This window comes from Antechinus flavipes, chromosome 5 (genome assembly GCF_016432865.1).
Source record: "Antechinus flavipes isolate AdamAnt ecotype Samford, QLD, Australia chromosome 5, AdamAnt_v2, whole genome shotgun sequence".
Classification (NCBI taxonomy): Eukaryota; Metazoa; Chordata; class Mammalia; order Dasyuromorphia; family Dasyuridae; genus Antechinus; species Antechinus flavipes.
This window is the reverse complement of record NC_067402.1, coordinates 260,840,150-260,866,665: the sequence shown is the minus strand read 5'-3', so window position 1 is coordinate 260,866,665 and position 26,516 is coordinate 260,840,150. Positions and strand designations below refer to the sequence as shown.

The 26,516-nt window shown below is 34.1% G+C and overlaps 1 protein-coding gene across 1 annotated transcript in view; it reads left to right on the top strand.

The window, feature by feature from the left end:
• Positions 1 to 1,982: 1,982 nt before the first annotated feature.
• The window catches only part of LOC127538756 (POTE ankyrin domain family member A-like), a 72,786-nt gene continuing 48,252 nt past the window's right edge, over positions 1,983 to 26,516 (top strand). The window contains exons 1-4 of the mRNA XM_051962498.1: positions 1,983 to 2,307; positions 8,451 to 8,565; positions 8,708 to 8,881; positions 10,443 to 10,549. Of these exons, the coding sequence (XP_051818458.1) occupies positions 2,075 to 2,307; positions 8,451 to 8,565; positions 8,708 to 8,881; positions 10,443 to 10,549 (629 nt within the window). The 5' untranslated portion in view covers positions 1,983 to 2,074. The remainder of the gene's footprint in view (positions 2,308 to 8,450; positions 8,566 to 8,707; positions 8,882 to 10,442; positions 10,550 to 26,516) is intronic.

The window sequence follows — 26,516 nt, the reverse complement described above, 5'->3', positions numbered from 1 at the left end:
AACATTATCCCTTGCACTCGCTTCTGTTCCAATTTTCCTCTCCCTCCCTCCACCCTCTCCCCTAGATGGCAAGCAGTCCTATATATGTTAGATATGTTGCAGTATATCCTAGATACAATATATGTTTGCAGAACTGAACAGTTCTCTTGTTGCACAGGGAGAATTGGATTCAGAAGGTAAAAATAACCCGGGAAGAAAAACAAAAATGCAAATAGTTCACATTCATTTCCCAGTGTTCTTTCTTTGGATGTAGCTGCTTCTGTCCATCATTGATCAATTGAAACTGAGTTAGGTCTCTTTGTCAAAGAAATCCACTTCCATCAGAATACATCCTCATACAATATCATTGTCGAAGTGTATAATGATCTCCTAGTTCTGCTCATTTCACTTAGCATCAGTTCATGTAAGTCTCTCCAAGCCTCTCTGTATTCATCCTGCTGGTCATTTCTTACAGAACAATAATATTCCATAACATTCATATACCACAATTTACCCAGCCATTCTCCAATTGATGGGCATCCATTCATTTTCCAGTTTCTAGCCACTACAAACAGGGCTGCCACAAACATTTTGGCACATACTGGTCCCTTTCCCTTCTTTAGTATTTCTTTGGGATATAAACCCAGAAGTAACACTGCTGGATCAAAAGGTATGCACAATTTGATAACTTTTTGGGCATAATTCCAAATTGCTCTCCAGAATGGTTGGATTCGTTCACAACTCCACCAACAATGCAATAGTGTCCCAGTTTTCCTGCATCCCCTCCAACATTCATCATTATTTTTTCCTGTCATCTTAGCCAATCTGACAGGTGTGTAGTGGTATCTCAGAGTTGTCTTAATTTGCATTTCTCTGATCAATAATGATTTGGAACACTCTTTCATATAAGTGGTAATAGTTTCAATTTCATCATCTGAAAATTGTCTGTTCATATCCTTTGACCATTTATCAATTGGAGAATGGCTTTATTTCTTATAAATTTGAGTCAGTTCTCTATATATTTTGGAAATGAGGCCTTTATCAGAACCTTTAACTGTGAAGATGTTTTCCCAGTTTGTTGCTTCCCTTCTAATCTTGTTTGCATTAGTTTTGTTTGTACAAAGGCTTTTTAATTTGATGTAATCAAAATTTTCTATTTTGTGATCAGTAATGGTCTCTAGTTCATCTTTGGTCACAAATTTCTTTCTCCTACACAAGTCTGAGAGATAAACTATCCTATGTTCCTCTAATTTATTTATAATCTCGTTCTTTATGCCTAGGTCATGGACCCATTTTGATCTTATCTTGGTATATGGTGTTAAGTGTGGGTCCATGCCTAATTTCTGCCATACTAATTTCCAGTTATCCCAGCAGTTTTTATCAAATAATGAATTCTTATTCCAAAAGTTAGGATCTTTGGGTTTGTCAAACACTAGATTGCTATAGTTGACTATTCTGTCTTGTGAACCTAACTTTTTCCACTGATCCACTAATCTATTTCTTAGCCAATACCAAATGGTTTTGGTGACTGCTGCTTTATAATATAATTTTAGATCAGGTACAGCTAGACCACTTTCATTTGATTTTTTTTTTCATTAATTCCCTTGAGATTCTCGACTTTTTATTGTTCCATATGAATTTTGTTGTTATTTTTTCTAGATCATTAAAATATTTTCTTGGAAGTCTGATTGGTATAGCACTAAATAAATAAGATTAGTTTAGGGAGTATTGTCATCTTTATTATATTCGCTCGGCCTATCCAAGAGCACTTAATATTTTTCCAATTAAAAAATATCACTTTTAGTTGAAAGTGAAAAATATCACTTTAGTTTAAAACATATTCCCTTTATCGCATCCTCGCGACCCAGGGACCTGACAAACGCACGCACAGTTCAGTTCCCCACCTGCCAATGCCAGGGTTGCATGCGCCTCTAGGACTGAATTCGTTATAACTGCTGAGGGCTCACAGGATTCTAAACCTCCGGCCTCCGGTTTTTGACAGTTCCCTTTTTAACGCCCCCTCAGAGCAAGCTGAGGGGCCCAAAGGAGGACGTCCCCGCGAGTTCTCCCTCCGGTCCTGAAGCCTACCTCCAGGATGAAGAAAATTTTCAACTTCGGAAAGAAGAAGGAGCCGTCTTTTTCTCACCCCTTCTTTAAGATGCAGAATTACTTTGAAGATGGAACACCAGATCTCAACCCAGGATATGTGATCAGGAACAAAAACCATGGGAAGCTCCACAAAGCTGCTTCCATCGGGGATGTGGAGAAAGTGTATCAGTTGCTGCGGCTTGGGAAGCACAACTTGAATGATCGAGATAAAATGAAGCGGTAAGAGCAAGGGTTGTGGGAGGGGGAGAGAAGGAAGGCCCCCATCGGAGGAATATAAGACATCTCCCCCCTCCCTCCACATGAGATTAGTGTCTCCCCAGTCTCGCGCTTCCCTCAGAAAAGCAATCCTCCTCAGCACCTGGGACAAGATCAGGATCACGTTTTGCTTCCTAGACACTGGATAGCAGATGCGGAAAGTTGGAATCACCTCTATTTCCTGCCTGTCCAGTTTTAATGAATGGGAAACTCCTTCATCTGACTTTTAGCCAGGGTCCAACTAACTTATTCTTAATCGATGGCGACATGGGAGCAAATAATATTTTCTATTGCTGAAATGTTGACATTTCTAAACCAACTGTGTCAGACTATCTGTTAGGACATTAGGGGTATTTTCTTGGAAAAATTACTGGAATGGTTTGCCATTTCCTTCTTCAGTTCATTTTGATAGATGAGGAAATTGAGGCAAACACGGTTAAGTAATCTGCCTGGGATCACACAACTGCAAATGTCTGACATCAGATTTGAACTCAGGAAGATGAGTCTTCCTGACTCCAAGTCCAGAATTCATAGTGCCACTTAGATAACCCAGATGGTGAAATATGTGTAAAAATTTGTAAAAAGTAAAAATTTCAAGGCAGAAAATTAATTGCTGCTTTTATTAAAACATACTATGTGTCAGGCAATGGGCTAACAGCAACAGATACAAAAGAATAGGGGAGCAGGGATTGTTCCTATTTTAGAAGGTCAGTTAAGTAAGGGACTTAAAAGGGAGACTGACCAGTAAAGGACCGATACTTGGGAAAAGAACTAGGAGAGAGTGATATTAACAAAAATCTTAACTAGCAAGGAATATCAAGGAGAAAAAGGTTACATTTTCAAAGGCTTTAGAGAAGTTAACAAAAGGAGAAATGAGAAAAGACCATTACATTTGGCATTAATATTTTTGAAGAATTTGGAAGACAGAACATAATGTTAAATGGAGACATCTGATGTCAACAGGTGGCATTTCTAGTGGCATTTAACTACAAAAGACAGGACAAATTTGGGATGATAGTGGGGGTGGATTCTTTGGGAAATGGGGAAGAAGACATAGGCATGTTTGTAGGAAAATAGCCAGGATGCAGGGAAAAAATGAAAAATAAGTAAGAAGAGGAATGTTAGAGGAATGATAGTTAAGATAGTACATGTGGAAGCATTTTCCTTGGCAAGGAAAAGGACTAACTCTTCATGTCAGGTGAAGGAGAAGATACTGGCAGTACTCATTTAGATATTAGGTGAAAAAGAGGGAGATCTCCCTGCATAGCCTGTTTTTTTTCCCAGTAAAATGTGAAGCTCGATTGTTAGCTGAGAAGATGAAGAGTGAAGCATAGGAGGTTTGAGGAGGGATGAAAAGGTTTGAAAGAGCTTAAGTGGTAAGTAGCACAGCAAATCATTTAGGGAGATATAAAATAATGGACTTGGATCAGTGAGAGCCCAAGTGAGGTCATGTAACAAATTTGTAGTGGCTCTAGTAAGCACAGTTGCATGATTTTCTCCAGCCTTATTTAGCAGTATATATATATACAGAAGCATTCAAAGCTGAGGCTTAGCAGGACACAATTAGCAATATGATAAATGGGCAATGGACTCAATGGAAGGCAAGTAGAGATGAACAAAGATATTAAATGGTTCACCAAGGAATCAAAATGGGGAAAGGAGAGGAGTTGTAGCTAGTGCAGGAGTGATGGCCTTGAATTAGAAGTCTAGATGAAAAACAGAATTTTAAGTTTTCAAGGCAAAGGAAGAGGAGAAATGACAATAGAATGTAGTTAGGTAAGAGAAGCTGAAAATTTATAATGGGAGTGCTGCATTGTGGGTTATCAAAAGTCTGTTTGTATCTGGCTGAAATCAGATTAAGAAGTAGATCATATGAAATGGGCAAGTTGAACTGTGAAGTCAAGGTATTTGAGGTTATGCTAATGTGTGTTGAAGTATAATGCATTGGAAAGGGAAGAGAGATTGTAAGATAACACATGGGTGAAAACATGTATGTGTAAACAAGATATATACAAGCTAAAGTGAGAGTTGTCTTAAAGGAATAGCTCTAGAAGGAAGATGGATAAAGGCTTTTTGTAGAAGGCAAGACTTTTGCTGAGACTTGAAGGAAGCCAGGAGGTGGAAGTGAGGAGCATTCCAAGCATGGAGACAGCTATTAAGGTCATTTAGTGTCAGGAGATGGAGTACTATGTGTGAACTACAGTCAGTCAGTCAACAAATATTTATTATATATCTACTATGTAACTGACACTTTAAGATCTGGGGATACAAAAAAAAAATGTAAGATAGTTCCTGCTGAAAGAGAGCACTCCCCCATTACAAGGGAGGAGAAAACATGAAAACATCTTAAAATGGCATTCCATACAGGATAAACTAGTAATGATCAACAGAAAAAGACATCAGTATTAAGGGATATTGGGGAAAACTTTTTGTAGAAGGTAGGATTTTAGCTGTGCTAGGTAGGGCAAGAGATAGAAGAGAATTCTATGAGTGGGGAAACATCTGATGAAAATTCCTGGAATCAGGAGGTAGGAATACTTTGTGCTAGGATGAACAACAATCTTTTCCATGCTTACTCTCTTGACCAAACTATTGGAGACAACAGGCTAATCTGTTGTACATAGTATAGAGCAAGAGGAGACTAATAGTCATAGAAAAATGAAATTCATATCTATGACATATATTCAAAGGGTTATCATCTCTTCAATTTATTTTTCTTTAAATAATTCTAATAATTCCCCTACCCTCTAAAAATCCTAAGTTCTTAAAAACAGTTTATTCATATTTTCAAGTTAAAATAAAGATTTAGAACATAGAGATAGGTGAAGTTATGATATATGGTTTATGTGGTTTTATTGATGAAGGAAGGAACTTCCTTTACCCCTGCAGGTAAGTAGCTTCTCTGCAACCTAGAACTTTAGAAAAATTGCTTTTCTCAGAGGCAAATTGACTTGCCCAGGATCATACACAGCCAGTGTGTGTCAGAGATAGGACTTGAACCTCGTATGTCATCCCAACTTCCAGTCTAGTTTTCTATCCACCATACTATGCTGCCTCTCTTGTGTTGATTAAATAATTTATACAAGAGAATCTCTTAAGCATGAGTCACAGAAATTATATGCAGGGAAATTAAAACTCCATATGTATTTTTCAAAGAACATGTATGTTTTATTTTGTTTCCTAAATATATTGAAAATCTGTGGATTCCTGGTTGGAAATTTGATGATTCAAAGGTACAAATTGGATTTTATATTTTCTTAATTTGTAAAAACATAATAAATAAATGTGTTTTTAGAAAACATAAAACCCTGTCCTGATGTAAAATGATTTTTCATGTCACTTCCAACATCAATCTTTCATTAGCTTTCGAAATAAAAAGTGACAAGCTATATTTTGAGTTTTTCTTAATAGTTTTCCTTATCCTAAAAGTCAAGAAATAAAAGCATTTTTTGCCCATATAGCTATACATCAGAGTACCTCTCTTAACATTTACAAGGCCAAAGCAGATATTTATAAGTAAGAATAGTCCTATATGTTAAAGCAGATGAACTATTGGATCCTTGAAATGACTGATTATTATTGATCTTCTTCAGATGGATATATTAATTTGTAAATTAATTAGGCTCACAGTGTGTGTGTGTGTGTGTGTATATATATATATATGTCTGTGTGTGTAGTTTTTGATATGATTATCAAAAAATTATTTAAATATAGTAATGATAATAAAAATGAGTGTAGGTAATTATGAATTTAAAATATAAATATTTTCTAAAACTAAAGAAAAATGAAAATCTTATAGCCATTCAATATGACATTCAACAAAAGAAAATGTTATTCCCTTTTCAAGGTTGAAATACTTTTAAATGTCCTCAATAATGATCAGAGAGCTTCTGGCAAATGAGCCTAAACAGAATGTCACTATTATTCACCAAGTTTAATTTTGATGATATTTATTTAATGTATAAACACATCTAAAACGATGAACATTGAATCTGCAAGCACCAGTTACTTATAAATTCATTGAGAACACTCTCAGACTCTTTACTCTCCCTTCTACTTTTACAGTTATATTCTCCCCTAAAATGCACAGCAACTAAGTTGCCCTCCCACCATGGTGCCAGTCATAATGGTTGACCCAGCATCTATTTTTTCACCCTCTTTCCTCTAGTATGAGCATTTTATGCTATTTTGCTCCCTCCTTTTCACTATTTGTCCGTTTCCTGCTTAAGCAATTTCACAAATGTAAATAAATAATGTCATAAAAATTCTTTCCTCTTTTCTGCCCATTCCTTAGCAGGAATATCATTCTTTTTACCCTGTCTTCCTTTTATTTTGCTTATCTCTTTTGTGAGTAAAAAAGCCTACTTTTATCACAGCTGATATGCATGGAGTACATCTGGATTAAGAAAAAGAAAATTAATAGTTAAAACTGTGCATTAACAGATCTCAATTAACTTTTAAAATTCCCCTTCATAATTTCAGTTTTAAAAAGGCTTCATTTCATCTTTCCCTTTTTTAATTGGAATTTTTAAACATTAGCAGTTCTATTTTTTAAGAGATGCAAAAGTCTCATTGTTTTTCTCCTTTGTTTAATTACTAAATACTAAGTACTCAAACACTTGAATTCATATTTAACCTCATACATTTTCTAGTTATGTGACCCTGAGCAAATTTATTTTTCAGTCTCCTCAATTATAAAAAAAGATAATATCTATTTCCCAGGGTAATTACAAAGATCAAATGAGGTAATATTTGTAAACTGCTGAGTAAACACATAATAGATGCTATTTTTTTATCCTTCTAAGGCTACATCTAAGAATGTCACTATTGCAGCTGGGATATATATATATATATATATATATGTATATATATATATATATATATATATATACACACACACACACACACACACACACACACACACACATTCATCATTTCAAATATACATGATTTCATTGTGATGGATATTTCCTCCACCAATGCATAACATATACTCTTTAAAACTTGGTAGATGGTCAGCCAGGAGCAGCATAATTTTTGATAGAATGCCAAGAAGACTCATCTTTGCGAATTTGTCTGCCCTCAGATACTAACTGTGTAGCTCTTGGCAAATTACTCAATACTGTTTGCCTTAGTTTCCTCATCTGTAAAATGATCTGAAGAGGGAAATGGCAAACCACTCTAATATCTTTGCCAAGAAAACCCAACATAGGTGAGAAACTCTTAACAGGACAGAAATGACTAAACAAAGATGGACTTTGAGATATGCTCTCAATAAAAAAAAAATTAATCTTCTTTGACCAACTTGGTGTTATCTTTATAACCTTGTTAGGTTGTGCTGTGAACAGCATATATATCAGACTCTTACTGAAAACCTTTTCAGCGTGGTGGTACACACTACTGGAATAATCTGTGGCAACAAGAGAGTCACTTCAACTGTACAATGCTTCATTTCAGTAAGAGTTAGTGGAGAATGCACACATATGTACATGTGCTTGTGCAAATACATAATATATAAATGTGTAAGAGGTTTTTTTTTGACAGCTGCTTTGCTAAATATTTGTAATTGTGGATAAATATTCTTAGTGAAAAGAAATTATTATATTTAACAGCCAGGCAAAGTTAAACCCACCTGTAATCCCAAGTACCAGGGAGCCTGAGATTGGCAGATCTCTTATATTAATGAGTTCTGATCTGCAGTGGTCTATGCCAGTAGGGTGTCTGCATTAAGTCTTGTGTCAGTATTATGAGACCCAAGGTATTAGGGATGATCATCATGTCTCAGGAGAGGTGAACCAGTTGAGGTCAGAAACTGAGCAAAGTTCCTGTGCCTATCTGTAGTAAAATCTATGGATATTCTTTCTCTCTGGCAACTTTGTCTATCAAATCCATATTTTGTATTTTTCTAGATGATAATAGTGACCATTTTCCTTATTTTGGCAATGATTTATAGTTTAGGCATAAGAATAATAAGGCATGTTACATTAAAAATTATCCTAATGATAAACAATTTTCAATTATCAATTGATTCATTATCAATTATCAATCACATTGTAATGTACAATCAATAGTACCTTATCAATCACATTGCTTTCTCATTTCTGCAGGACACCTCTTCACTTGGCCTGTGCTAAAGGCTATCCAGCTATTGTATTTCTCTTAGTAGAGAGAAAATGCAAAGTAGATCTGTGGGACAAAGATGGTCGAACACCTTTAATTAAGGTATGTATTAGTTAACCATGCTATTCAATGAAATAATCTTTGATTAAAATATGCTTTACTGATTTATTTAAATATCAGTACTGATGCTTGAATAGACTAAATTTTATATTACAATATTTATCTTTTTGTATTATATTGACAGGCAGTACAGTGTCAGGAGGAGGAATGTGTGACAATCTTGCTTGATCATGGTGCAGATCCTAATGCTAGGGATAGCAACAAGAACACTGCACTTCACTATGCTGCCTTTCATCAGAATGTAGACATGGTAGAAAAACTGCTAACATATGAAACTAATATCGAAGCAAAAAACAAGGTAGAAGCCAACTTCTTGGATAATAAAGTAGATTATCAGCTAAAATGTATAATCAAACAGGATCCAGTTCACATATTTTATCATTTATTTATCCATGGAAGCATTTCTTTAATGAAAATAACTTAAAATCATTCTGTAGTCAAATTTCATTAGTCTTCAGAATTTTCTAATTCAGAATGGAAGGGTGAGGAAGGAAAATGATGGACATAGGAGATTTTATTCACTTTAGAAATCCCAAGGAGGAAAATCCCTCTACTGACTTAGATCAGGACCTGCTCTATGATTTAATCTTAGAATAAGGATTCTTTAACTGGAGGCCATTAACTTTAAAAAACACATAATAAGTTTATAGTTAAGGATAATCCCTTAACTATAAACTTATTATGTGTTTTTTAAGTTGCCTTTGATTGTTTTCTATGTATATTTAGTCATTTAAAAACATTATTTTGGAAAGGGGTCCTTGACACAAGAAGTTAAGAAACCCTGTGTTGGGAAGTATCCTAGAGTACTACTTGCAGAGTACTGCAGGGTCTCTCAGTCAGTATATATATGTGTTAGCAGTAGGCTCTGAATATAAGTCTTGCTGCCTTTGATGGAGTCAGGAGGCAGGAGCTAGCTAGCTATTCTATTTCATCTTGTCTCTCCAGAATCTTCTTGGAATGATATATGTCTTGTTCCCCAGCGTGCAATAGCTCTACCAGATATTGCCTACAATGCTTTTCTATATATAGACCTTTATAATCTGAATTTCTCATGTGGAATTGCTATAATTTTTAGGAAAAAATGTTTGAAATTTGCCCCTACTAGCTGTAACTACACAGAGACAAGAATTTTCATAGGAACAAATTCTTAAGTATATGTTTACTTTTTTCGAATAACTCCTGATTTCTAAGAAAAGACTTAATTCTTAAGTCACTGCAACTTGAAAGAGAAAAATGGAAAAACAAAAAACAAAAAACAAAACATATTAGGAGGGTTGGTAAGAGAGGGAAAATTCCAGGCCAATGACTTTCCTCCAAGTTTAGCCCTGTCAAGGAAAGGCAATTTTTTTAAAGTTGCTGCATTTTGAGTTTAGTTATATACTCAAGGGGAATGAGAACATATCCATTCAACCTTAAACTCTGCTAGGATACAGCTTTATCTTAGTAGAATTCTTAGGATATAAGTTTGGCTGTATTTGGACAATAATTGATTATGGAATGAATATGGTAAGAAAGGAAGATACTTATGTAATATGAAATGGTCTCTTGGAATCCTAGATTTCTGCCTTCTGATAAACATATAAATAGCTAGAAGGAATCCCAGAGATAACTAGTTTCATTCTATCACTTTACAAATGAGAAAACTTAAAGAAGTGAAATAATTTGCTTTATGATCTCATAGGAATTAATTATCAGAAACAGGATTTCTGTCCTGGTCTTTTTATTCTATTGTTCCATTGTACTGTACATTAATTAATCTGTCATTAGCAAATTGACAAGATGTTTACAAAATGTCATAAGCTAAATTGAAGTAAATATGGATTTCTTGTTTGCTGTAACCATATCTTATGATTTTGCAGGAAGGCTTTACACCATTTATGGTTGCAGTTGTAAAAAGAAGCTATGAACTGGTAGAATTTTTTTTAAAGATGGGAGCAAATGTGAATGCCACCAACAACAGTAAAAGGTACAGTAATTAAAGCTTAAATTTTTTTTTAAAAACATTTTTAGAGGAATAAGAACACCTTAAATCATGGAACACTTAATGATAAACAATAATTAAAATTGATTGTCATTACACAAAGGTAAAACTGTCAACAAAGATCAACTATGAAAAGAAAAACTCATTAATGACTTTGAAAGGGAGACAACTGTTCATGTGAGCATACACGATTTATTAGTTTACTGATGATTACTATTTGCAGTTTTTTTAAATTGATTTTAAATTATTTAAGATTATCCCATAGAAGTCTTATATACTCATGATTCAGTTGATTCTCTTATAAAATGATCTTAATGTTACTTATGAGGATTGCAGCATGTAATTTCTGCTTTTCCTTGTTTCTATTTCCCTTAAGAAAGTGCACATTAGGGGCAACTAGGTGGCACAGTGAATGGAGCACCAGCCCTGAAATCAGCAGGTCCTAAATTCAAATATAACCTCAGACACTTAACACTTCCTAGCTGTGATCTTGCCTTAGGCAAGTCACTTAACCCCAATTGCCTCAGCAAAATAAATAAATGCACATTGATAAATACAAATAAGTGAAAGAATGATGTGATGAAATACTTTGATGAACCTTTGATATTATTATTGTGGATACTCATGCCACAGATTTAGATTTTAATCCTTCCATACCTTCTCATCCTACAAGACTTTGTCATTTCCATAAACTTCCCATAAAGGATACAGGAAGCATAATGAATCCTTCCCCTTGTTCTTTTAATATTTGAGGATCAGTATATTTTAGTCATGCTTTCTGGCTTTTATTACCAATACAGGATTAGCTCACCTGTTTTTCTGTTCATGCATGTTTTTGACACCATTTATTATATCTAAGTCATTATTGCCTACACCTACTTTTACTCCCCATCCATATGTCCATACATCTTTGGAATGATCTACAATTTTGATTTCTGAGATCATATGTTTGAGTTTGAGGTTTTAAAAAATTTGCTGTGGACAAATAGCATTCCTGAAACAATATCGATATTTATAAAATGAGCTTTTGATGTAATCATTAGGAGTGCTCTATAGTTTCATAAATGAGATTCAATTGGATCTTCTTTTGCCAACAATTTAGAAATCAGTGTATTGTTGTTCTTCAATGCCCATGGAGACTGTATGTATGTGTGTATGTTTTCACACACATATACATATTCATTTATACATACATATAAACACATCTACAAAGATATAAATAAACCAACTAGGTGAAGCTACCCATTAAAACTCAGGGAATGTGGAAAATACTTTTTATCTACTTTTTCAATATGGATTCTTTGGCCAATTTAAAATTTAGATTTCATCAAGGAACCTTTTTTTGTGTTCTAAAGTTTGATTTAATTAGCACATTGATATCCCCAAATAGGAGCACTTAGAAATCTTTGCCATTACATGCAAATCTATTCTATTTGTACTTTGTGCAGGACAACAAATACCTTAGATAAGCATATGTCTCATTATTTACATCTAGCTTAATACTGATGCTTATTTATTTTTATTTTTTAAAAATAATTATAACTTTTTATTGACAGTACATATGCATGGATAATTTTTTTTACAACATTATCCCTTGCACTCACTTCTGCTCTGACTTTTCCCTTCCCTCCTTCCACTCCCTTCCCTAGATGGCAAGCAGTCTTATACATGTTAAATATGTTACAGTATATCCTAGATACAATATATATGTGCAGAACCAAATAGTTCTCTTGTTGCACAGGAAGAATTAGAGTCAGAAGGTAAAAATAACCTGGAAAGAAAAACAAAAATGCAAACAGTTTACACTCATTTCCCAGTGTTCCTTCTCCGGGTGTAGCTGCTTCTGTCCATCATTGATCAATTGGAACTGAATAAGATCTTCTTTGTCGAAGAAATCCACTTCTGTCAGAATACATCCTCATACAGTATTGTTGAAGTGCATAATGATCACCTGGTTCTGCTCATTTCATTCAACATCAGTTCATGTAAGTTTCTCCAAGCCTCTCTGAAATCATCCTGCTGGTCATTTCTTACAGAATAATAATATTCCATAACATTCATATACCACACTTTACCCAACCATTCTCCAATTGATGGGCATCCATTCATTTTCCATTTTCTAGCTGCTACAAAAAGGACTGCCACAAACATTTTGGTGATGCTTATTTATTGAACAAAATTAACCTTTTGAGTGAATGTGTCATTGAATCTTCCATTTCATCATTTAAATGGGGCAAAATGGTTTGATCACAAAACAACAACAACAACAACAACAACAAAAACAAATTCAACAACAGCAACTCAATCCCAAACATAAAACTGACATCATACTGCTAGACAAAAATGACTGGTTACCACTGTTGGAATAATTTCATAATTAATTGTCTATGGTCATTCAGATCATAGACTGGCTAGAGTTAAGATAAAAATGAATGCAAATGAAAGCATAAAGATTAAACACAGATAGTGATTATAATCATTATAATCTGTTGTGATTAAACTAGCTATTAACTCTCCAAAATGAGAAATAGACATATCAATCAAATACTAAACCATTGTTCCAAAGAGGCCAAAATAACAGTTGTGTCAGTTGGGAAACATCATCTCTGCCAAAAAGAAAGCTATTATAGCTAAGATTAATTCAAACTTAAAATACAATGTAATTTGTAAAAAGAAATAAATAAAAAATAAAAAAATTGATGAAGAAGATGAAAATTACTGTTGCTTTACAAAGGAATGAAACGACATTGAGGAGAATAATCCTGTAGGTTGTTTCAAATGAAGCCTAAACCAGAGCATCCTGAGAGGATTTGTCTATGAAATGGGAAGAGTAACAATAAATAAATATGAAATTGAAGTAAACTATCAATATTTCTATTTTTATTAGCATCAATAGCAGAACACTAGATTCATCCAACTCAATATCTGATGTTTTCTGAGAAGCAAGTGAGGTGATACTTCAAAAGTCTGATTCAGGAAGAATGGCTAGACCTGAACTAGATGAAAAAAATCTATGACAGAGGAAGTATAATTTATAAAGATGTTTTGGAATCATTTTAAAGGTATTTGAAAGAAGGGAAGATTCCAAAAGAGTAGGAAAGACACTTCCTAATGAAATAGCACATATATAAATATTGAAGAATAATAGATTGGATTTTCATTGAGCTGAGATTTCAGATGATGTTTATGATATCTTTTTGAGCTATTTCTGAAGGCTATAACTTTATTTTTACTAGCATTTTGTGTTTTACCAGTTACATGTAAAGAAAATTTTAGCATTTACTTTTTTATTTTTATTTTTATTTAATAATTACTTTATATTGACAGAATCCATGCCAGGGTAATTTTTTTTTTTTTTTTTACAACATTATCCCTTGCACTCGTTTCTGTTCTGATTTTTTCCCCCTCCCTCCCTCCACCCTCTCCCCTAGATGGCAAGCAGTCCTTTATATCTTGGATATGTTGCACTATATCCTAGATACAATATATGTTTGCAGAACCAAACAGTTCTTTTGTTGCACAGGGAGAATTGGATTCAGAAGGTATAAATAACCCGGGAAGAAAAACAAAAATGCAGATAGTTCACATTCGTTTCCCAGTGTTCTTTCTTTGGGTGTAGCTGCTTCTGTCCGTCATTTATCAATTGAAACTCAGGTCTCTTTGTCAAAGAAATCCACTTCCATCAAAATATGTCCTCATACAATATCGTTGTCGAAGTGTATAATGATCTCCTGGTTCTGCTCATTTCACTTAGCATCAGTTCATGTAAGTCTCGCCAGTCCTCTCTGTATTCATCTTGCTGGTCATTTCTTACAGAACAATAATATTCCATAACATTCATATACCACAATTTACCCAGCCATTCTCCAATTGATGGGCATCCATTCATTTTCCAGTTTCTAGCCACTACAAATAGGGCTAGCATTTGCTTTTACAAAATTTTGAATTCCAAATTTTTCTCCTTCCATGATTCCCCTCCCATCCTCTGAAAATATTAGGCAAATTGATATAGGTTATGTATGTGCTATTGTCATGTAAAACTTATTTCCATATTAGTCACATTATTTTATTGTTTTTATTTTTGCTGAATAAATTGGGTTAAGTGACTTGCCCAGGGTCACACAGCTAGAAAGTGTTAAGTGCCTGATGCTAGATTTGAAGTTGAGTCCTACTGACTTCAGAGCTGGTGCTCTATCCATTGTGCCACCTAGCTGCCCCCACATTAGTTTTCAAAGAAGAAACATCAAAAGAAAAAAAGAAACTTGAAAAAAATGAAGAAAGTGTAAAAAGTATGCTGCAATATGCAGAGTCCATCTGGATGTGATGTTTATCTGACTGTGAATAGAATTTTCCTTTCTGAGTCCTTTATACTTCTCTTGGAAAACTATATAGATTAAAAGAGCAGAGTTATTTATACTTGATCATTACACAGTGTTTTTGTTATTGTGTACAATGTTTTCCTGGTTCTCCTCATCTCATAAATTTTCCAGGTTTGTCTGAAACTTGGCTATTTATTATTTCTTATTGCACAATAATATTCTATTACATTTATATATCAGTTTTTTTTAGCCATCTTCCAATTGCTGGGCTTTCCTTCAATTTTCAATATTTTGTGACCATGTAAAGGGTTGCTGTAAATGTTTTTTGTATATGGAGGTCCTTTTCCTTTTTTTTTTTTTTTAATGCTTTGGGATATAAATCTACTATTGTTGGATAAAAAGGTATTAAGAGATTTCTTGGCCTTTGGGCATAGTTCCAAATTACTTTCCAGAATGATTGGATCAGTTCACAACTCAACCAATTGTACATTAGTGTCCCAATTTGTCATATTTACCAAGCTAATGGGTGTGAGGTGATACTTCAGAGTTGTTTTAAATTGCATTTCGGTTTTCCAGTTTTCCCAGCAGTTGTTGTCAAATAGTGAGTAGTTCTTATTCCAAAAGGTATGGTCTTTGGTTTTCTCAAGCACTGTACTTTGACTACCATCTTGTATACTTAGTCTATTCCATTCTTTCTTGGGCAGTACCAGAAAATTTTGATGATTATTGCTTGAGAATGTAGTTTGAGATCTGGTATCTAGGCTATTTTTCTTTATATTTTCTTTTCATTAATTCTTTTGATATTCTTAACCTTTTCTAGCAGATGAATTTTGTTTTTTCTAGTCATATCAAGTGGGTTTTTTTGATAGTTTGTTTCCATGGCTCTGAATAAGGAAATTAATGTATACTGGCAGATCTGCCCATGAGCAATTGGTATTAATATTTAGATTTGATTTTGTGTCAAAAATGTCTTGTACTTATGTTCAGTTTTGATCATATAAAGAGATGCAAATGATTTATGTGGATTCATCTTATATGCTGCAAATTTAATAATATCGCCCAAAGTAATAGGACTAATATCTAGGTCCAGTAATAACAACAAAAAAAATGTTGTCCTTAGGAATCTTAGGTCCAATACATTCTAACATAATGCAATTCAAACAAGTAATGTTCCATTTTTCTTCACCTCTCGTTATGTTTATATTCACCCCAAACATAAATGAATGATTCCCTCCAAGACGGGCTCAACTTTTCATTTACTAAAATAAAATTTTCTATACTTTCTAAGGTATATGATTCTGATAGATTCCATAAATCTAACAAAGCCAAGCCTTCCACAATTGTTCATCAGAGTTCCTTTGCTATGGGATCTTTTAGGAGGTTAATCCACTCTCTGTAATAATGCATTCATTCCATCCTTTCCAATCCAGTTTTACAAATATAATTTTATTTTTTCTGATATACCTCTCTCATTTGGAATTGAAAGGATATAAATGATAATAATTCTGTAGGAATTGAATGTGAACTTAAATTAACACATAAAGAATCGGAACTTTTCTGATTAATCCCTTTCAGACCCAAAAAAGTCAGTATAAATGTTTCATTGCCATTTATCATTATTTGTGATCTTTTTGTCCAAACAGATCTTGAAATGGATACTAATTGTGCACTTTTCTTTATCATGTTCTTTCTAAAAAAACACAATGGAACATCCCCTTCCAAACCTTTAAAATTATATTTAACAATTCCTCCTGTACTGTTTTTTTTTCTAAGTTATTCATATTGTTGTCCCACAAACATGGAAGTGTTTCCCACCAGAACAATTTCTGGTATAGGTTCATCCCATGTTATAACTCTCATCCATGAGAGTTGAATTTGGATGAATGCCTACTATGTTATTTTTGTGGAGTCCTTTAATGATTCAGAGGCTGTTGTCCTTCTTTTGTTAATTATAAAGTTGCCAAACAAGTGAGGATCTTTTTGATGGCTCCAGTGCCTCTTCCTTCTCTTTTGTCTATTAACAGGGTCTTGTGTTTTAAGGTTTATTTTCTAACATAGGTTTAATATTTCTCTCCAGGATCCACACCATCTCTTTCCTTGCCCTATGTTAGTAATTCTGCCAGTCCCTACCACACAACTGTTTGGGGGTTTTTCCACATAACTTTCATTGTATCCATGTGTCTATAAGGCTGAATTGAGTCTGCATCTTATTCTCTTATCCTTATTTCCTCCTTTCTTTTTTGTTTTTGAAGAACAGTTTTCATGTCCTAATTTTTCCTTTCTATAATTGTTTGTCCATTGCAAAGTATACCTGGTGTATATTATATAATTGATAATGAATCAATTGATAATTGAAAATTGTTATATATTGAGCACAAAAATCTGCAAATTGATTACTTGTATGAGCAAGTTCATTATCAGTTTTCAAACATCGAGATAGTCCCACAACAGCAAAACAACCCAATAAATGGTCAATAAAATGATTACTAGGTCCCCCCATCATTGCAGTGTAGCCTGAAAAAATATCTACTGAAACATGAATGAACTTAAGCTTTCAAAATTCAGAAAAATGAGTGCCAACCATTTGCCATATTTCTAAAAGAGCAACCTTCTTGGGTTAATAGAGGAATTCTGAGGTCCAGGATGAAAAAGTACACACTTCTGACAAGATTAGGCAACACATCTAGCTTGGTCACTAGAGAACAATCATCAAATTGTTTTCTAAGCATTTCAGCCAATTAGTGAAAGTGATTATGTGATCCTTATGCAGATGAAAAAGGAAACGTAAGCAATGAATGTGCAATTGCATTTCCTTCTGATATAGGCCCGGGAAGGGAAGTGTGAAATGGAACATGCATAATGAAAATAGATTGGTTCCTTTCTCTTATTTTCTGTAATGTATGAAATAACTGCCCCGTGTATCCTTTTATTTTTTAATTAAATATTTTTATTTACAAAGCATATGCATGGGTAATTTTTTCAATATTGACTCTTGTACAACCTTTTGTTCCAAAATTTCCCCTTTCCCTCTACCCCCTCCCCTAGCTGACAGTCCAATACATGTTAAATATGTTGAAATACATGTTAGATCCAATATATATATATATATATATATATATGTATGTATTTATACAGTTATCTTGTTGCACAAAAAAAATCAGATCAAGAAGGAAGGAAAAGAAAAACTTAGAAAGAAAACATAATGCAAGCAAATAACAGAGAAAGTGAGAATGCTATGTTGTGTTCCCATGGTTCTCTCTGGGTGTAGATAGCTCTCTTCATCCCTGAGCAAGTGAAACTGGTTTGAACCATCTCATTGTTGAAGAGAGCCATGTCCATCAGAATTGATCATCATATAGTCTTTAGCCAATGTGTATAATGATCTCCTGGTTCTGCTCATTCACTTAGCATCGGTTCATGTAAGTCTCTCCAAGCCCCTCTGAAATCATCTTGCTGGTCATTTCTTACAGAACAATAGTAATCCATAGCATTCATATATCATAATTTATTCACTCATTCTCCAACTGATGAGCATCCACTCAGTTTCCAATTTCTTGCCACTATAAAGAGGGCTGTCACAAACATTTTTGCACATGTGAGTCCCTTTCCTTCCTTTAAGATCTCTTTGGGATATAATCCCAAGTAGAAACACTGCTGGATCAAAGGGTATGCACAATTTGATAACTTTTTGAGCATATTTCCAAATTGCTCTCCAGAATAGTTGGACCTGTTCACAGTTCCACCAACAATGTACCAGTGTTCAGTTTTCCCACATCCCCTCCAACATTCATCATTATCTTGTCCTGTCATTTTAGCCAATCTACCCATGTCTCCTCTTTGATTTTTAAGGTGAGCCATCTCAATATGATTCAGTGTACATTGCATATTTTCTGTTTAAAATTATATTTCTCCTATGTCATTTACAAGTGTGATAATAGCACACTTTTTGAGTTGATTCAAAAGGTGTAATGATTTTCTAATTTTTTTGGTGGGAACAAAATACGAGGTCCCTTTGTTATTTGTGACCTCCGTAAAGTCTAACAAGGCCTCTTGGAAAGGACATTTTTTTTTGAAGAATAAATCAAATCCATTGATACAATTGGGCTGTTTATAATATTTTGTTAAATACCTATCATATGGTCCCTGATTCACGAATAATAATGTTTACCAATTTTGGTTATTTGAAAAAAAAACAACTCATCTCTTTGTGTATTAGTGTCTGTCACATATACCATCTTTGGGCATTCCCTAGTCAATCGTATTCCCCTTTTTAATGCTCTTTTTGTAAGTTCTGCAACACTACAAGCATAAGAAAAGATAGATTTTTTTTTAGGTTGGCATAGGGAAACAGCCATTCTAACTCAATTCTTGATGAATGCATCCTCAGTGCATGATTGGTATATTTGATAGGGAAATATCATACCCTTTCTGATCATCAATTCTTTTTAAAGACTGTTTATGGAAGCAGCCCTCTACAAACATATGTCAATTGTTTTTTCTGATACCTTAGTTAATTGTCTAGGCAATTTCAAGTCTGGTCTTCTTTTAAGATAACAAATAGAGCCTTTAGTTGATGTGTAGGAATTCCTAATGAAGGTCTCAGCCAATTTTGATCCCCTATCAATTTTTGAAAATCATTTAGAGGCTCTAAGAGAATTTCCTCTTGTCCATAATTTTTGTGGTCTAACTTCCTCATATTTAATTGTATATCCTAAATATACTGCAACATATCTAACATATATAGGACTGCTTGCCATCTAGGGGAGGGAGTAGAGGGAGGGAGGGGAAAAATCGGAACAGAAGCAAGTGCAAGGGATAATGTAAAAAAATTCCCCTCCTCTCAGCTCCCATCTCCCAACATGTGCTTTGGTCTAGGAATCTGGAACTAGTAAAACTGGTTAATTAGTAAAAGACCCAAGTCTTTTCATTAGATGAACTAAAAAGGAAGTAACCATTATTGACCAATGGTCACTAATGTTGTCTGCTTCCTGTGGATCATGTGACTTCCTAACACATCCTGAAGCTTACACCTAGGGTCTACTCTAAAGAACTCTAGGCCTGGAGATCATATGACTTCCTACAATTTGGGTAATTGTAAGACTTGACCTACTCCATCTCACAGACTTTGTGAGAAAACTTCATGTGATCCCATTTATTCTGGATCTACTTGAGTGCACTGATTGAATGTATGCATTTGGCCACAGGAGATAGGCTCCATTAATCATACTTTTATCACGTTAAACTATAAAAAAGTGGCAACAGGAAATTGTTTTGGTCCTACTTCCTCATAGTAAGAATTCATTTGCTCCCCAACTATTTTCCTTTTTGCTATATCTATGATGCCCTCCTTCAGGAACATGTATGAATAATCTCCAAAAATTCAATAATTTGTTTAGAAGAACAATTCTCTCCTTTTCTCTCATTAAATTCTTTAGCACCTTCTCATATGACTCCCTTTCTCTCATTTTGAATTGTGTTTGTCCCATTCTGGAAGAGTTTTAGCCCTTAACACAAAGCTTTCCTGCATAAGCCTCAAATTGTGAAAGCCTTATGCAGCTTTGTGCCTTAATGAAGCTTGGGCTTTGATGAAACTAAAGTGAAATGCTGCCATTACAGTTCTTCCGAGCCTTCCCTTAATTTACACCATTGATGATATGGAGCTCCTTAACAGGGGGATGAGTTCACGGAAGGATCCTCTTCTTCAGGTTCCTGTTCAGTAGGCACTTGTTGGGGTGGTGCAGCAGACCCAACCCAGCTTGGTATTGCAGAGAAAGAGAAAGAAAGAGAAAAAAATATATAGATTTGAGAAAGAGAGAGAAAGAGAGAGAGAGAGAGAGAAGCAGGGAAGGAGGGAGAAGATGCTTCAATCTGTATTCAGACAGTGTCTTCTCTGGATATGGATAGGATTTTTTATCATAAGCTCTTCAGAGTAGACATGGATCGTTGTACCACTGAGAATAGCAAAGTCATTTATAGCTGATTATCCCAGAATACAGTTATAACTTTATAAGACTTTCTAGGTTTTTTTTTCCTGAGAGTATCCTCCTCATTTCCCATAGGACAATAAAATCCCATGACAATTATATACCATAATTTATTCAGCCATTCCCCAATTAATTTGCATCCCCTCAATTTTCAAATTTTTTTTTACCCTGAAAAATAGTTGCTATGAATATTTTTTTATATTTCTTTTTAAAATTCTCTTTTAGTATTCATCCCTAGTGATATTTTTAAGTCAAAGGATATGCATGAATTTATCATTTACATCCCTTGGGAATAGATCTATACCTTTTGGGCAGTAGATCTTTTCTTTTGATCATTTATCAATTGGACCATGGCTCTTAGTTTTTATATATTTGACTCCATTTCCTCTGTGTTGGAGAAATAAGACCTTATTAGTAAAATTGGCTTCAAAATTCAGAATTACAATTGTTAAATATATTTCCCATCATTTATTCAATTCTCTTTCTTTACCCTGTCTCTCTGCCCATATGTTTCTCCAGAATCCTGTATTTGAAAATCGGATTTTCCATTCAGTTCTTTTTTCATTACAAATGCTTGAAAATCCTCTATTTCACTGAATGCTTACATTTTCTCCTGATGGATTATGATTCTTGGTTGTATTCCTAGCTCTATTGTTCTCCTGAATATAACATTCCACGTCCTCAGGTTCTTTAATGTTAAAGCTGTTAACTCTTGTGTTATCTTGTGTTAACACTTTGGGAATTCCAGGATTTTGCTATAATATTGCTGGGGGTTTTCATTTTGGGATCTCTTCCAGGAGGTAACTGGTGGATTCTTTCAATTTTTATTTTTACACTTTTACTCTAGAATATCAGAACTTGATGATTTCTTTGTTTTGGTTTTTTGTTTTTTTATTAGTATTTTATCTTTTCCCAATTGCATGTAAAACTATTTTTAAACATTTATTTTTAAGCTTTCAGTTCCAAATTTTCTCCCTTCCTCACTCTCTGGCCCCCTCTTTGAGAAGGCAAGCAATTCAGTATAGGCTATACATGTATAATCATGCAAAACACATTTCCATATTAGTCATGTTGTGAAAAAATAGACAAAAAAAGACCCTTGCAAAAAAAAAAGTTTAAAAAAGTATGCTTCAATCTGCATCCAACCAGCATCATCTATTTTTCTAGGCATTTTTCACTTGATATTTTCAAGACTTTTATTAATCACTTTCAGCTAGACTACTAATTCTTGAATTATCTCTCCTGCATCTGTTTTTCAATTCAGTTGATTTTCCAATGAGATTTTTCACATTTTTTATATATTTTTTTCCCATTGGTTTGGCTTTATTGTATTTTGATTTCTCATAAAGTCATTAGCTTCCATTTACTCAATTATAATTTTTAAGGTCTTATTTTCCTCAGTGAGCTTTTGTACCTCCTTTCCCAATTGGCCAGTTTTGCTTTTAAAGGCATTCTTCTCTTTAGCTTTTTGTATTTCCTTTTGTACCACTCTCAATTCTTTTTCTAATTTTCCCTCTATGTCTCTTACTTGATTTTCAAAATTCTTTTAGAGTTCTTCCATGGTCTAGCCCAATTCTTATTTTTCTTGAAGGCTTTAGTTGCAGAAGCTTTGACTTTGTTATCTTCTGCTGAGTGTGTGTCCTTGTCACCATAATTTTTTTTGATCAGAAACAATTTTTTGTTGTCTCTTCATTTTCCTAGTTTTATTACTTGTAGGGATCTGTTTCCAGGGTGGAGGGTGCACTATCCTGGACTGCAGTGATTTGGGCAGCTGTTTTCATAGTCCTAGGGACCTGACTGCAAGCACTCTTTACAGCCGTAGAATTGTTAGGAGTATCCCTGTCTCACCAAAGCTGTAAGATCTGATGGGCTAAAGCAATAGAATATTGCTTTGCTGGCAATGGGACTGGAGCTGCGGCTGTACTGACATGGCTTATGCTGTGATCATGTGCTGGACTCTATTCCACTCTATTATCCCAGATTTTTTCTGCTTACCTTGCGAGTCTATTTTGGCATCTTTTGGGCCAAGAAATCTGGAAGCCACCAATTCTGTGGTTGATTCAAGTTTGTTTTGCTGATACTGGAACTATGGTTGGTGCTTATTAGTTCAGCCTGTACTGGGATTGAGCACTGGGCTTCAACAGTGGTTCCACAGACATTTTCTGCAGACCTTCCAAGTCATCTTTAGTGGTTTTGGACTGAGAATTCCAGAAACCACCAGTACTGATGGTCCTCAGACCAGTTCCTGCTTTACAGGTGTGGAGCTGGAGTGAACTGGGGCTAGGGTCATGCTTCCACAGACTATATACAAGTACTGCGTGCTGGACTCCCACTTTTGTGTCACAGCCTTTTATGTTGAACTAAGATGTGTTTGGCTGGAAAATGTTCTTCTCCATCTTTTTGGATGCTCCAAAATTTGTTTAGAGTGTGTCATTATTTAAAGGAATTTGAAATAGTTTGGAGAAGAGGTAGGGCAGATTTCCTGCTTTTGTTCCACCATCTTGACTCCACCTTAGCTCTCTCTCTATATATATAATACTTTTAAGATTTTTACATCAAAATCCATTAGGAAAATTGGTTTATCATTTTTCCCTCTGTTTTGGTCCTTTGTGGTTTATATTTGTGTCATAAATGGAATTTGATAGAATTCCTTCTTCCCTATTTTTCCAAATAGTATTAATTGTACTTCAAATCTTTAGTAGAATTCCCTTGAAATACATCTGGCCCTGGAGAATTTTTTTCTGAAGTTCATTAATAGTTGTTCAAATTCTTTTTCTACAATGAGATTATTTGAGTATTTTGTTTTCCCTTTTGTTAATCTGGACAGTCTATATATCTATCTATATCTCTATCTACCTATTTTTTTTTTTTGGCTGAAGCAATTGGGATTGTGAATTGCCCAGGGTCACACAACAAGGGAGTATTAAGTTTCTGAAGCTAGATTTGAACTCGGGTCCTTCTGACTTCAGGGATGGTGCTTTCTCCACTGTGCCACTTAGCTGCCCTCAGTCTATATTTTTGTCTGTATTCCCCATTCATTCATTTCACTTAGATTATCAGATTTATTTCACTTAGATTATCAGATTTATTGGTATACAATTTTAAAAGTTGCTCCTAATAATTTCTTTAATTACCTCTTCATTGGTAGTTAGTTCACCCTTTTCATTTTTGATCATTCATGATTTTGATCATTTTGATAATTTGGATTTCTTTTTTTTTCCTTTATCTGATCACATTGACCAAAGGTTTATCTATTTTGTTGGTTTTTTCATAAAACCATCTCTTAGTTGTGTCCTCTTCTTAATTTCAATATTATTAATCTCTCTTTTGATTTTCAGACATTTTGATTTGGTGTTGAATTGGGGTGGGGAATTAATTTGTTCTTGTTCTAGCTTTTTTAATTGCAACCCCAATTTATTGATCTTTTTCTTTATTTTACTCATGTAAGCATCTAGAGATGAAAAATTTTCCCTATGACCTGCTTTGGTTGCATCCCATCATGTCTTCCATGATGTTTCATTTTCGCCATTCTCTTGGAAGAAATTCTTGATTCGGTGATTTGTTGTTTGACCCATTCATTCATTAGGATTAGATTATTTACTTTTCAATCAATTTTTGGTCTGTTTTTCCATGGCCCTATGTAATTTTTATTGCATCATGATCTGAAAGGGATGCATTTACTATTTCTGCTTTTCTGTATTTGATTGTGAGCTTTTTATGCCCTAAAACGTGGCCAGTTTTTATGTAGGCATCATGTATCACTGAGAAAAGGGTCTATTCTTTACTACCTCCATTCAATTTTCTCCAAAGATCAATTATACCTAGCTTTTCTAAAATTCTATTCACCTACTTAACCTTTCTTGCTACTTTTTGCTTAGATTTATCTAGTTATGATAGCAGGTTAAGATTCCCCCATTAACTATAAGTTTTGCTGTCTATTTCTTGCAATTCACTTAACTTCTCTTAAGAATTTGGATGCTCTACATTTTGTGCATATATGGTTAGTATTGATATGACTTCATTCTATGGTCTCCTTTAATCAGATGTAGTTTCCATTTTTATCATTTTTAATTAGATCTATTTTTGCTTCTGATTTGTTTAATATTAAGATTGCTAACCTTGATTTTTTTAACTTCAGCTAAAGCATAATATATTCTGCTACAGCCTTTTTACCTTTACTCTGTATGTATCTCTCTGCTTCAAATGCATTTCTTGTAAACTACATATTGTAAAATTCTGGCTTTTAATCCACACTACTCTCTGCTTTTGTTTTATGGGAGAGTTCTTCCATTCATGTTCATAGTGAATGTCACCAGCTCTCTATTTCTTGACATTCCATTTCCCCCAGATTATCCTTTTCCTTTTTGATCAGTATTTTTGATCACGAACTCCCTCAATCTCCCCTTTCTTTTGTCAGCTCCCCCTTTTTTATCCAATTTCCCTTCTAGTTTTGGCATCCCTTCTATTTTCCTCTAACTTTCCTTTGTCCTTTTGCCTTCTTTTTTTTTGTATAGTGAGTAAATTTCTATGCCACACTAAATATATGTGGTATTCCTTCTATGAGCCAAATTCAATGAGATTAAAGGTCAAATAATGCTCATTCCTTATTTTCCCTCAATTGTAATAATTCTTTGGTGCCTCTTCATGTGATAAAATTTACCCCATTTGACCTCCCTCTACTCTTTTTCCAGTACAATTCCTTTTCCACCTCTAATTTCTTTTTATATAACCACATTAAAGTCTATATATATGCTTTAAGTATACCCCTTCTAATTCCTCTGACAAACAGTCCTTAAGAATTATAAGTACCATCTTCCATGTAAATATTTAAGCATTTTAAGTCTAACTTTTTAATACTTCTTGAATCTCTCATTGCTTTATGAATCTTCAATCTGAAGATGAAATTTTCTATACAGCTCTGGTCTTTTTTTTAAAAAAAAAAACCAGAAATGACGAAAAATCCCCTAGTTTGTTAAATTTTCATTTTTTGCCTGAATGATAATGTTCAATTTTATGGAGTAGTTGTTTCTTGGTTATAGTCTATATTCCTTTGCCTCACAGAATGTCATATTCCAGGCCCTCCAATGATTTAATGTGAAAGTAGATAGAGCCTGAGTATTCTTGATTGTACTTTCTTAATATTTGAATTGTTTGTTTCTGGCTGTTTGCTGTATTTTCTCCCTTGACTTGATAATTCTGGAAAAAGTTATAACATTCCTTCAGTTTTCATTTTTGGGGGGTAGGTCCCTTTTAGAAGTTGAGTGGTAGATTCTTTCAATGAATATTTTATATTTCTAATTTTTATTTTTTTATTTATTTTACTTAAAGAAACAGAATAAGAAAAAAGAAACACACAGAAGGAATACAAAACCAAACAAAAGAAACATTATCATGTGCTCAACAATCATGGCAGATTCAAAATATATCCCAACAAACACCAGTTCAAGAAAGTATATATATTATTAGAAGAACTTGTTGATCTTTACTTCCTTGTATATAGTGGTTTTGTTTTCTGCTGCACACCTTTTTTGCTTTATTCTCCCCCCCTTTCATCCCCATCATCCCCAAGCAAACTACAGTTAAGAAAGAATATATCATATATACATATATATATATATATATATATATATATATACATATATATATACA